The 12,763-nt window shown below is 38.2% G+C and overlaps 2 protein-coding genes across 3 annotated transcripts; one reads left to right on the top strand and one right to left on the bottom strand.

The window, feature by feature from the left end:
* Window positions 1–365: 365 nt before the first annotated feature.
* get1 (guided entry of tail-anchored proteins factor 1) lies at window positions 366–7,503 on the bottom strand. 2 transcript variants are annotated; one of them, XM_041232899.1, is made up of 6 exons: window positions 7,277–7,503; window positions 6,099–6,203; window positions 3,568–3,733; window positions 1,240–1,307; window positions 723–837; window positions 366–455 (listed from the first exon to the last, which is right to left on the bottom strand). In XM_041232899.1, the coding sequence occupies exons 2-6, from the start codon at window positions 6,123–6,125 to the stop codon at window positions 382–384; spliced, it is 450 nt and encodes a 149-aa protein (XP_041088833.1). In that variant the 5' UTR covers window positions 6,126–6,203; window positions 7,277–7,503; the 3' UTR covers window positions 366–381. The 2 variants fall into 2 exon arrangements, with proteins under 2 accessions (XP_041088833.1, XP_041088832.1); XM_041232898.1 differs by lacking the exons at window positions 6,099–6,203; window positions 7,277–7,503 and adding an exon at window positions 5,604–5,911.
* Window positions 6,276–12,071, top strand: si:ch73-281n10.2 (uncharacterized protein LOC561719 homolog). The gene is made up of 6 exons (XM_041232900.1): window positions 6,276–6,447; window positions 8,578–8,607; window positions 9,338–9,373; window positions 10,017–10,061; window positions 10,441–10,557; window positions 11,024–12,071. The coding sequence occupies exons 1-6, from the start codon at window positions 6,433–6,435 to the stop codon at window positions 11,069–11,071; spliced, it is 291 nt and encodes a 96-aa protein (XP_041088834.1). The 5' UTR covers window positions 6,276–6,432; the 3' UTR covers window positions 11,072–12,071.
* The last annotated feature ends 692 nt before the right edge of the window (window positions 12,072–12,763 follow it).

Here is a 12,763-nt window from a genome sequence, read left to right on the forward strand (position 1 = left end):
ATCTCATGTAGGAGAGATAGATATTTAGAAGAAAAAAAAAAAAAAGAAAAAAAAACACATTACCTTAGCTTTCTCAGCTTAGTTCAAAATCTGCCCAACCCTTGGCAGATGACCATGGTTACTGTTTTTAATCCAGGGGACCCTTTCAACTCAATCAACTTAAAACCCAGGTGTGACTGGAATTGAGCATCTCCAGAAATAAAATATCACATTGACAAGTGCAAATACTCAATGTGAAACAATAAATAAAAAAAGACATCCATTCACTGTCATGTTGCCAGAAATATAGCAACATAAACACATCCCGAGTTTTAAGCTTTGGGAAAACAGATGAAACTGGGCTTGATTACAGGGCAATAAACAAAAAGCTGGCCTCTCTTCTCAGCTGAAAGCCTGCAGCATGACTGCAACAACCTTGTTGCACACTACAAGCCAGCAAGTTATTCCAACTCCACCTGTAAAGAAAACAAATCCAATTTTAAGCCAACATACACAACTGCATGGTTAATAATAATAATGTATAGTAATAACTACATGCAGTGCCATCAAGAATTTAATTGACAAGCACTGGGACTCTTGCACAGCTATTACAAGCATACAACTGCAGGCAGCTTTAAAAGCTGCTTTGTGGAAAATAAAACTGGTTATTCAGAGGTCCATCAGAAATGTGCTTCTGTACTGTAGATATAGCACCATGACATCATTGCATTAACTTCTCTTACCTGCTACTCCACTTGGAAAAGCCACTAGACGTTCGAGAGGTGCAATCCATTTGCTGGGCAGTACAGTCACTGGGTCAGCATAATACTTCCAAATTAACGAGATCATTAGAACTGCCTGGGGAGAGAGAATCGTTTAAAATGAAATTTCCACAAGAACAAGGGACCATAGGTGTAATCAACAATCAAGTTTTCTTCAATATACACAAAGCTAATACAATATAATCATAATATATCATGGGTCTTATTAACAAAAGAGGACTAGCGTAAGGGATCTTTCCTCTGTAACTGAATGCTTTGTAAACATGCAAAATACAAAGTGTTGTATGCAAAAAAGCATGTGATCTGTATCACTGCTATTCACTGCCATTTCAGAAAATGAACAGTACGGAACTGCTTTAACGCTATTCCCTCTGAAGTTTAGCCAATATATTGGCATCCAACCAAGCATGAATCTGGGTAAAGTATAATCATATGTATAGGTACGGTCTCAAACAATGCATTTGTTTTTTTTACTTACTTGTAAAATATAGAAGACAATGCTAACCACCCATTTTATTTTTGCCAGCTGACCAGTTCTTGATTTGACTGAAAGAAAAAAAAAAAAAAAAAAAGCTATGCTAGTTGGTCCTGATGGTAAAACCTATAATCTACTGTACAGCAGATTCTTCAAGCTACTGGTCTTTTCAATTGATCAAAACAGAGGCCAAGAAAATAGGGTAGTTATAACAAATAAACACACACATATACGCAAATAAACAAATAAAAACTGTGCTTGTTGGGGACTGCAACTACTCCTAAATCATCCCACCTGTTAGGGGTCAAACAAACTCAACCCCAAATCATTGTACTGGGAAGGGGGGGGGGGGGCTGTAATAAACAGGAGACAGTTTTGATAAGGCCATAATAAAGAAAATAAATGAAAGAACTCACTAAAAAAAAAAAAAAACTTCTGCTTCAAAGGACTGTTGAATTTTAAACAAACACTGTTTATATTGCAAGATGACTGTTGTGGCAAATATTGAAATAACAGAAGACACCCGATCTGATCAATCACTAAGCAATCTACATACCCCCTGTTAAATCACCTGCACTGTATAGAAAGATCACTTTTCGATCAGTCATTAAATGACTTGCACAGGAAGGCTTTCTTGTCTGCAGATAGAGGGACTGAGTTTTGACTGGTGCATCTCTTATGCAACTCGTACCAGGTGCACAACCAACAGCTGGGAGCGTGCGACAGCTGTCGAGGCGGTGCTTCCCAGCACAGCGCTGTCAGATTGGGCGAGATCACTGCTACAGATCTGTCCCTGCTATGAAGTGACTTTTCCTAGACCTGTGGTTAAACCTCTGCTTCTTTTTTTCACCCCAAAGCGAAGCTGTTTTTACTGTTCACACAGCACTATCCTAAAGGTGGCTTGAAAATGAACAAGTACTACCTTTTATATACCCAACTATAAATCTACAGCTGAACCAAAAAGTTCTGCATCACCTAGAATTTTTGCACTGAACAAAAAAAAAAAAAAAAACCCTATATGAACAATTTTATTTAACATTATGTAGATAATCAAAGACGCTACAAAACGATATTGCAAAAGTCTACCAGATCCATAATAGAAAAGTGTTTCATGTTAGATTTCAAAAAGTCACATTTATCAATTTGTCAATTTTTTGTTAAGTGTATGGAAAACTACAAAGTGGTATGTAATTCAGTAAGTTTTTCAGCAGGTTTCATTCGACTATGAAGCAAAATTAGTTAACTGACTTCTCGAATAGTTACTCTTTGCTTCACCTTGATAAAACACCAGAAAACAAGTGACATGAACAGGATGTGTATATGGGAGGAAGGAAGAAACAAGCCACTGCCATGAAGAGAATGGGTCCCAGTCTTTTTCCTGCACTTCAATATACTTCCCGCTCGCCACTTCAGTGGATTTAGTTTAGGTTTATCAAAGGAATTAGTAAGACACGGAAATGACCTCTGGAGGTAGAATTAGTTCATTTGGGAGTTAGCTTGCATTCTGACTGCCGTGAGTGAAGGACAGCAGTCTGTGCGCTCTCTCTACTGTAATCATTGGGGAAATGGTTTAGTCATGGTAAATACCTCAGCTAAAGCTGAAATTCCAAGTTAAATGTGCTTTAATACAAGGATAGAAAGAACACTCCTACTGCATTGTAGTTTCACCCTTTTCAGGTTTTAATATGTGCTTGATTAAAGGGTAAGTAGCAGGGTTCTGAAAAATAGTTACACAACTGGTTAAATAACGTACCTGTCATTTTTCTTTTCATTGTTAACATCCTGACAACGTTTTACACTTATGACTGAAATCTGTTTGAAAGCTCTTTGCAAAATGAAGGCTCTAGTGCACTGATAATGTAAAGATTATTGTCCACATTGTCAAACAGGTAACACAGCAAATACAATCCATGATGTGATATGGAACAGAAATGCCAGAGCACTTTGTGGGTTTTTTTATTTTAAATTCCTGCAGTGATTTAAAGGATGGATCCCCCAGTGCACTAGAGCGGCCATTTTGAAAAGAGTTTTGAAAACAGACTTTAAAGTTATTAAGTGTAAAAACCATGGAGAGAAATTACAGGTACGTTATTTAAACAGTTGTAGCAACACCTGGGGATGTGTAACGCTATATTTTTCGGAAACCCAATACTTACTCTTTAAACCCAGTTCACAGGTAACAAGCTCAGGTGCGTCTTGTTAAACCCATAGTAAAAACAGGAATTGATCAAACTGCTATCCAGAGGCCCATGTGACATTTGTAGGGCCTGCATTTGCAGCAACAGTGAAAAAGGCTGAGAATCCCAGTTTTAGACAGAGAAGACCCTTTACCATGGGTTTTGAGTTTGTCCGTCATCTTGTTGATCTTCCGTTCCAGTCTGGCGTATCTGGCAAACTCATCCATCATGCTGATGGAGGAGAGCTCCTGCTTCATGCTCTGGATTTCCAGCCTCATCTGGGTCTCCTGGTCAGCATCCTTCTGAAGGACCTTCGACAGCTGTTTGCAAAGACGAGAGGCACAACTTTCACCGAGGTAATGTGCTTCTCTATTATGGGATTTTATTTTTTTACCAATAATAACTACTAGGTGGCTTAGTACTGTGGTTAGTCTAGTGGTTACCTACACTGAACAATATATTAACCCTGCAACCTAACCGCAGATTATAAGAAGTCACTGTGGTCCTAAAAATAACACTGTGACAATTTTTTTTTTTTTTTTTTTTTTTTGTTCCTGGGTAGTAAGTGTTATTTCCTAATTGCATATGAATCCAAATTAACATGTATTTATACTAAAGTAATACAAAAATGACTACAAAAGATTTAGGAGAGTAGTTTTTCGAGATTTACAATTACTGTAAATTTACAGTATAATCGTAAATCTCGAAAAACTACTCGCTTCTAAATCTTTTGTAGTCATTTTTGTATTACTTTAGTATAAATACATATTAATTTGGATTCATATGTTTTTTTTCTGACTATGTGAACAAAAAGACACACATTTGCCCGTTTTCCCATTGGAAATAGTGATATTTTGAAATATCACTGTCCTGGTCACAAAAGCAAAGTTTGTGGGGAATAATAGCCATTTTCTATACTTTTGAGGCATAAGCAATTAGGAAATAAGACTTACTACCCAGGAACAAAAATTGTGTTACATAGTGAATAGGTGTATTTGGCACAATCCTATTGAGTAAGATATACCTAGAACAAGCACAGGGCAACAAACCAGTCACAAAAAAACACACACCTTTTATAGTGGTGTGAATTTGTCAATAAAATGCATTATGCACGTACTTAAAATATTAAAGGGAAATAAGAAGTATTTTTCTGCCAATTTAAAGTAAATACTGCCACGCACACAAAGGAGGGTTCACATAAAGACAAACTACATGGTCTAAAAGTTATTCTTCCAAATACAATCGACAGTTTTGATTTATACCAATCAATTCTAAAACAGCTATAGGAGGATATAGGGTTAATTTGATTAATGTATACCTGGCTGGGATAAGCCACCCATGAATTAATGAAGAGCAACCACCTCTTTTTGGGGGTAATCACAGGAGGGAAAAAAAAAAATTGACTACCAGCTGGAAATAATATGTATGCCACTCAATGGTGCAATTTCTTCCAGTAGATCGTGTACCTGCCTCTGCAATCCATCGGCGTGTAGGACTACTAGTCTGTGGTCTACAGTCAGTGTACAGTCACATTGGGTTAGTAAATGTCCCCAATACGTTTATATTTAATTGTATTCTTATATTATTTGATTTTCATTGTACTCAAATAATACGGTGCATTAAATAAAGGTTATAAATATTAACTGTTATTGTATATATTCGTTGTACAGTATGTATACAAAGCGAAGTTGTATTACAGATATGCACCCCATAATTGTAATACTAAACAGCACCATCATGGCGAGATGCAGTAGACTGCAAATGTATACTGTTACACGTCGTTACACATTTAACCCACACTCCTTCCTGAAAAGGGTTAGATGCAGCTTATCCATATCATATCAAAAAAAACAAAAAAAACATGCGTGTTTGTTGTGACGTGTCCTCTATTGTGTGTTGTTATGAACGGCGCGAATACTTTTACATATTTCAGCCGTCTGTAAAAACGAAACATTTATAACTACACGTGGCACGTCTACAGACAGATTGTTAACAAAGTCATTAAAAAATTATTAAGTTTTTAACGGTACAGTCAAGGCAGTGCACACAAGACAGATTGAATAAACTCCTACTGTCCATTCAAACCAAATGCGGCCCGGGGCCTGGTGTTGTAAATTAACAATACGTGTGTGCATTGTGTGGTTTTGGGGGTTATACCTGCTGGATATAATCACGTATTAACCTACTTACAAGGGAAGAGACTGACGGCAAAAGCATTTTCACAAGGTTGCAAAAAAGGACGGCTCCGAGCACCAGAATCCAGGCGCAGCTGTCCGCCATGTTTCTTTATAGCGGTATTTTGCTCCCCATTGGCCGGCAGGGAATCCACACCCCTTATTATGTCAAGACACATACACACGGGTACTCGTTTTATTAAGCAGATACATCTGTTTACGTTTTCTGTGGATCATATTTGAAGAGATAAAGATATCATGTAATCCTTATTAGCACACGCTAAGCAACACATTTGGCACAATGACAAGAAAACAGCCGCAGCGGTGCCCCCCCCCTCCACCACCCCCAGCACCAGAAATAGATATCACGTGACTGGATTTAAAGCAGTGGCTAGAGGGGGTATTAGGAAGTCCTTAAGTACTGGACTTTTTTACATTGTACACGTTTCTTGACCACACTTTCCCGTTGCCAAAAAAAAGGGAAAACCCAGAGACTGATTGACATACTAACCTGCCCACACAGGTGTCTTGTTTTCATTTAAAAATGTGCTGTCGGGTCCTAAAGGCCAATCAATGGCGACCAGGGGCGGAGAGTGAGTGGCCCTTCAAGTTGGTGCTATATAATAAATAGAATGGAGAGGGGAGGGGAGAGAGACTCAATCTGGTTTGATCTGGTTTTTTTGTGATGGAATATTATCGTCTTACAAGGCTGTTTTACAAGGTAGCCCTGTTTGGATTCCTTCTCAACACAACCGATAACTAGTCACCTTGTCTTCTCCTGTGAACGCCATTTACACTTTTTTTTATTGGTTGATTATACAGAAAAACTAAAAAAAAATAAAAACATGCCGAAACGAAAGGTACGTTTAATTTCATGCATGTTTGTTTTTATATGTGTGTTTATTTTGTTTTCTTAAAAGCAAAATGGAGAAGTACGTGTTACGTTAATTTTGCAATGCACGTGCATTTAAAACATTCGTCCAGTGCATGCAGAAAAAACAAATGCAATGTTGCAATGGAAGCAAACTAACAGCACTTTGGTATGTGGTTAGAAGGGGGTTTAACGTAGCCATCTGCACTGTCTTGAAGTGGCGCCTTTATTGTGTCGTACACTAACAGCTGCGATCTGATATGTCGAGATGCGCGTCTAAATATATATTAAATATGTCAATTCCTCCTGGACAGTAAATTTCGTGTGCATGTTTTTTTTTTTTTTTTTTTTTTAAATGTGCATCCGAATATATAAGTAAGCGAGGTTGTGTTATTTTTCTCTTCAAAATGGCACGTATTGAAATGAATGCAAACAAAGGGGGTGTATCCTCGTACTGTACACAGGTTGTGGAATTGTGGAGAATTCGAAGGAATGCGAAACCACATTTAAAAAAAAAATGCACCAACGCTTTTATACAACTATACATGTTTGATATGTATCTATTTTCATGAAGATGAAAACAAAAATGTATTAATTGATACGTCATTTAAAAAATAAAGAGGGGCGACGCAATATACATGTTGCATGCATATTGCAATTTTAAAGATTTAAATTCTCAGTAAGCTGGTGCTAATTTGCACGTTAATGCAGACGGTACAGATGCACACATTCCATTTGGTCTTGCATGCCCAGTAAGGTATGGTGGTCGCAAAATCGTGTAGGTGTCATGGCTGCTGATAATACAAGAAGACGCTTACTGTATGCTATAATTGTTGCGTGTCTCGAATTCAGCAGACACACAGCGTGTGTGCGCAAACAGGATAGTTCGAAGCCTATATATATATCGTTTAAAATCCGCATAACGTAACCCCGTGAACATTGTCTGCGTCTGTCTACATCTGTGCAGTTTTTTTTCCCTTTTTTCCTGGTATTGTAATGGCGATGCCCCAGCACTAGCGTTGGTGCTACAGTTTTCTGATACGTTGCAGACTTTCTCCGCTTGGAGTATCGCTGAGGATGTCGGAGTTCGAAATTCGAACTAAAGGCGGGAATGGATGGTGGCTGCGATGACGTCGCCGCGAATCCTTTGGTGTTTCAAGTCCCTCCCTTATCTTGACATAGGAGGGCGCTTAGGGAGGCGGGGCTCTTGGTGTTTATTTTTCTTTTTGTAGCCGAGACTAAGGAAGATGGAAAATAGAAAGTACCTGGCTAAACCGTAAAACAAGGGCTTGTTAAGGCGTATAGATTAGCTTGGGTAACATTTACATTTGATAAATTTCCCCAACAGCCACACTACCGGTTTTGATTTGCTCGAAGTTAATTCGGCTGAACGCCATTTCAATATACTCCAAGCGGATCATGGTTTACACCTGAATAGCCACCCTCTAGTACTTTAGTTACATTTTCGTTTAAACTTATTTCGAACGCGGTTATTTTAAGCAGTTTAAAACAGTTATACAGCCCTCAAGACTCGACTAGTTATAATACAACAGCTTGTAATATGCTCCAAGTCAATTTATACATTGAAGTATAATGCTCAGATTTAGAGTTCTCCCAAGGCTCCGTGTCAGAAAATTGGACACCCCTGTCTTGGGGTTATCTGTAAAAGCAGACGTGAATTTGTCTGTTTCCTTTTCAGGGAGCCCAGAACCGTGCTCCATCCAGGCAGTTCATTACGTAATTGCATACCTAGATTGAGTTAAACAATTGGTTTGAATGAAGACCTGGCTTAGACGCATTTTAAAATAGCCTAATATTGTACCACTGCTTACTATCATGCCCAGAGCAGTGGTACTGACTTCATTTCACATGAAAATTGTGTACCCTGTATGTATATAAATTTATTGGTATAAAATAATTTTACAAAGGACCAACATGTAATGAGCCATTAAAGTTCCTTAATTACATATGTGTGTGTTGTATTGTGAATATTATCATCTTAACGTTCATGGAAAACTGAACCTTTTAATTATACAACTTTGTGAATGATGTTTATTTTATTGCCCAAAATGCAATTTATTATTTTGTTTAAACATTTACCCGTTCTTCCATTTTTCAGGAAAGTGATAAAGCCGAAGCACAAGATGATGTAAGTTTTGATGAATCTTCCAGACAATTTAGAAACTGTAGAAACATTATCATTTTGACAAAACAAACAAACAAAAAAAAAAAACACGATTGAATTTCAAATAAATGATGTGAACTCTGCTGTTTAAATATCAGAACGGATCAAATGGAAGGTTATAGTCCAAAGTGGTAGGTGAGCAGATTGTCTTAGTGATGCATGTTTTTGCAGAGCACATTCTGAGATGTCTGGTTACAGCTGATTTGGAATCTCAGTTGCATGAAGTTCTAGACTAGCTGTACTACCAGGGTTCAACCCCACCTGCAGCAGTGTGGACAGGGTCTTTGGCTTGTGTGTGATTTAAGAAGGTGGTTTTAATACTGTAGCTACACTGTTGACTGGCTGAACTGCAGCGCAAAGCTGTAATGCCTTCTCCAATCGAGAATGATTGATCGGGCACGTGCAGTCTGGTATGTCACAATCATAAGATGAAAGTTGTGTGTGACCTGCTGGACTATGATAGTGGTGCTCAAGTCATTGTAATTGTAGACAGCACTCTGTTCTTATCGGAGGTACTGCGTGTCTTGCAGGAAATCAATCCCTTGCATGCAATCTTTGCTTGATCAGACTATCTCTCCCTTTTATTTTTTTGCAGTAAGTACGGTATAGGAATACATGTAGGTAGTTTTCCATAACTGCAAAGTATAGATCAATTTGCTTCTTTAGTTCTCATTTATTTGTATTCTACAAACAGAAGCTGCCCAAGAGGAGATCAACAAGGATACAAGAAGTAAGCATGCATTTGTGTTTTTTTGTTTTGTTTTTTGTTTTAATTGGATATGGTTAGAGAAAACAAGGCCGGATATTGTATTTAAAAAGCTGTATATTCCCATCAAAGATCTAATGATGTTTGTGTTATTAAACTTTTGATTCTGTGTGTTTTAATGTAAATATAAGCCTGCTTTCCCCTGCAAGATTAGAAGTCAGTGGTGTGTTTGTGTATAATACTGTTGTTCAAAATGACTCATCTAGGTAATTCCAGGTCAAATGGATTTGCACCTCACCAGGAAGTACCTGGAAGAATCCCAAATACTAGCTCAATTATTATTATTATTTGAATATATAAAGTTATGGGCCTATAATGGGAGTACTGAAAAGGGGCCATGTTTTTGAGGTCATCTTTTGAAAGTGTTCAAGATCTCTTCCTGATGCCCTCTGGTTTCATAAAGTGTCAACATATTACCTGAACTATGTACAGTGCTGGGATCAGACACACCCTATTATAGGGCCATCACTTTAAAACTAATGAGAGTTGAGAGCTAATATTTCTTCCTAAAACACTTCCAGGTACTTAGAAATGCAAAAGAATGTGAGGTGGGGGAGATCCCAAAATGTAGCGTGGAATAACCAATACACCTTTCTTCATTTTTCAGCAACCAGCTCAAGCAAAGCCTGAACCTAAGCCAAAGCCAGTAAAGGTAGGAGGCTTCTTTTTCTTTCCTCGACTCAACACATGCCTTAACCGCTGGCATGCAATGTATTTAATCTGACGATCGTGCCCCCTTTCAAAATTAGATGATCCCATCTGCCCTGTTTTAGCATCTTGGTGGTGTTGTCGCTTGCTCGTGTTTAGTTTTCACCAGGTTCCTGTGTGGTTGCGATGGAAACACACGCACAGTTCAGAGAGGGGAACAGTCAAGTGTGTGTGTGTAGTCCGCTGGATGTTTAGTCTTATTAATGAGACAGTTGAAGCTAGAGCCCCCACCTCCCATTATGGTCATGCACACACACATGTTCTGAATTGACAGTAGATGAGATTAATAAATAAATATATACGTTTGTATTTGTCTTTTATAGAAGGAGAAAACGCCAGCAAAGGCCAAGAAAGGAAAGGCAAAGGAAGAATCCAAGCAGCAGCAGGAGGAGAAGGAGGAGGAAGCCCCTGCAGAAAATGGAGAAGCCCAAAGCGACGAGGTGAACAAGCCATGAGATTCAAACCAGTGTACAGAAGGACGGCAATCCTGCAGTGCTGTGCTGTTCCAGGGTTCATAGATATAAATGAATGATTTTGGCTGCTTTCACAACCTCTGATCTTTGACTACCCAGTTTTACCTTGGGTAAGGTAGTCAAAGATTGGTGCAAACCTGTCTATGAAACCAGCCTGAAGTGCTTTAGGTCAAGTTGTTTATCCCTGCTTCAGAGTTGTCAGCACCTAAGTGGAGCTGTGGACATTCACTTGGCTTCAGGGCCCCCAATACAACATACAAAGACTGAGGCTACCAATTAGAGGGTTTGATTCAAATAAATATTTTTAAAAAACCTAAAAAAAGAAATCATGATCATTGTCGGATTATTTTGTTTTATTATTCACAATGTTAATGTGGTTTTGAAAGGTCGTCTTTATTTTTATTTTTTCAATGCATTCTTTTTCTTCTTGCAGGCGCCAGCATCTGAAGAATCCGGAGAGAAAGGTGGAGAATCTGACTAGCATCCCTTTACCAAGTCTTTTATCAGCGGTCCCTGTACCCCTTGTACAATTCAGAGGAATATTTTTATCGACTATTTTCTAAATGCAAGTTTTTTAGTAGTTTTGATTGTAGAAACGCATTTTTTTAAACGAAATTCCGAAAAAAAGGGATTCCACCGCATCCCATGTTTTCACATCTCTGGAAAACACTTGTCGTTGTAAATGTGTAGGTTTTTATTTTAAATTCGGGGGACAGGGCAGGGGGCGAGGTGTTGCAGAGTGGAAGTGCAGCGATCTGGGATACTGTATTGGAGCAGGGACAGATTGGCTGCCGCGCTAACATTCCATCGGCTGCGAGGGATGGGTAACGTAACCTAGATTGTATCGACTTAACAAAACAAAAAAATAATAATTAACTGAGGTATTGGAGGAAAAAAATACACCTATTTTTGTTTATAACTTTTTAGAAGGTTTGTATGCTGTAACATTTAAATGTGTACCCACATGACTTAATTAACCTGCTCCCAAGTCCAAGGTCTTTACCCTTTCCAAACTGTTTTGCGTTGTATCGTCTGTTTGTTGTTGATAGCCTTTACAATAACATTGTGTAACTGCTGTGAAAGGGTTTTTAAATTATATATATATATATATATATATATATATATATATATATATATATATATATAGGGTGTGTAAATGGTATGTTGTAAGGATGGTAAAATGGGACTTGTGTGTGTGTGTGTGTGTGATTTAATTTTTATTTTGTTTTGTTTTTGGCAAAGCTTATAACTTGAGATGCATAACAGTGTTCAACATACTGTTGGTACCTGTCCTTGTAAGGATGCTAAGCAGCAAGTGACGGCGATGTCATGCGACTTGTCAAGTGATCTTCGCAGTGGCAGCAATAGCTACATGTGCTTTTTAGGTAACAAGTACAAGTGTACCCATTGTCTGTTTTTGTTTCTAGCTGTCTCTGTGTAATGATCGGTATAAAAGAACCAATAAAACACCTGGTTATACATCTTCTGTGACGCTGTGGTGTTTGTTTAAAAGAGCTCCTCGAAAGCTGATTCTCAGTTGTGTAGATTCTTCAACAGGGGAACATGCTTTGTTCCACAGGATTGCACATCAACATTCAACTATGTGAGCATTCTTGCTGGTGTAGGATTTTGAAAATACTCCTGATTAGCTTCTTATTGCCTGGGAAAACACCAAACCCAACAGCTTGAGGACCTGACCTATCATTTCAGACAATACAACGTGGAGTTTTATTAAGTGCAAACTACTTACTCATAGGAGATCTGCTGCACTCGGCATTACTTTTCTAAACTTTGTTTTCATCTATTGGTGACTGATAATCAGCAGAGCAATTGATTTCACGTGATAAATGAGTCGTCCATAACTTCAGAAAGAGCAGTCGGAATTGTCAGGTAAAACTTGTAAGAAGGTGCTCTGATGAAGGAACTAACTGGAAATCTTGTCAGCTTCATTTCTACCTTCGTACAGGAGAGAGCCTATCGATGGGTTTGTGGCGCAGCACTCAAAGATTGCTTCCTTTAATTTGTAACCATTTTGCAGAAGGAACTTTGATAAGAAACACAAAATAAACAACTCTTCGGAGTGCTGCAGCCTGCCACTCCTGCTAAGCTGTTTTGTTTTTTACTGATCATTTTTGAATGAAATGAATGTATTGGTTTTCACACATGGCATTTC

Source organism: Polyodon spathula, chromosome 30, assembly GCF_017654505.1.
Source record: "Polyodon spathula isolate WHYD16114869_AA chromosome 30, ASM1765450v1, whole genome shotgun sequence".
Classification (NCBI taxonomy): domain Eukaryota; kingdom Metazoa; phylum Chordata; class Actinopteri; order Acipenseriformes; family Polyodontidae; genus Polyodon; species Polyodon spathula.

Coding starts and splice junctions, on each gene's coding strand:
- get1 (XM_041232898.1), bottom strand. CDS start 5,693: ATGGCGGACAGCTGCGCCTGGATTCTGGTGCTCGGAGCCGTCCTTTTT. Junction 1,308..3,567: donor GGACAAACTCAAAACCCATG/GTAAAGGGTCTT, acceptor TTTTTCTTTCAG/TCAAATCAAGAACTGGTCAG. Junction 838..1,239: donor TTGTCTTCTATATTTTACAA/GTAAGTAAAAAA, acceptor CTCTCTCCCCAG/GCAGTTCTAATGATCTCGTT.
- si:ch73-281n10.2 (XM_041232900.1), top strand. Junction 10,062..10,440: donor CTAAGCCAAAGCCAGTAAAG/GTAGGAGGCTTC, acceptor TGTCTTTTATAG/AAGGAGAAAACGCCAGCAAA. Junction 10,558..11,023: donor GAGAAGCCCAAAGCGACGAG/GTGAACAAGCCA, acceptor TTCTTCTTGCAG/GCGCCAGCATCTGAAGAATC.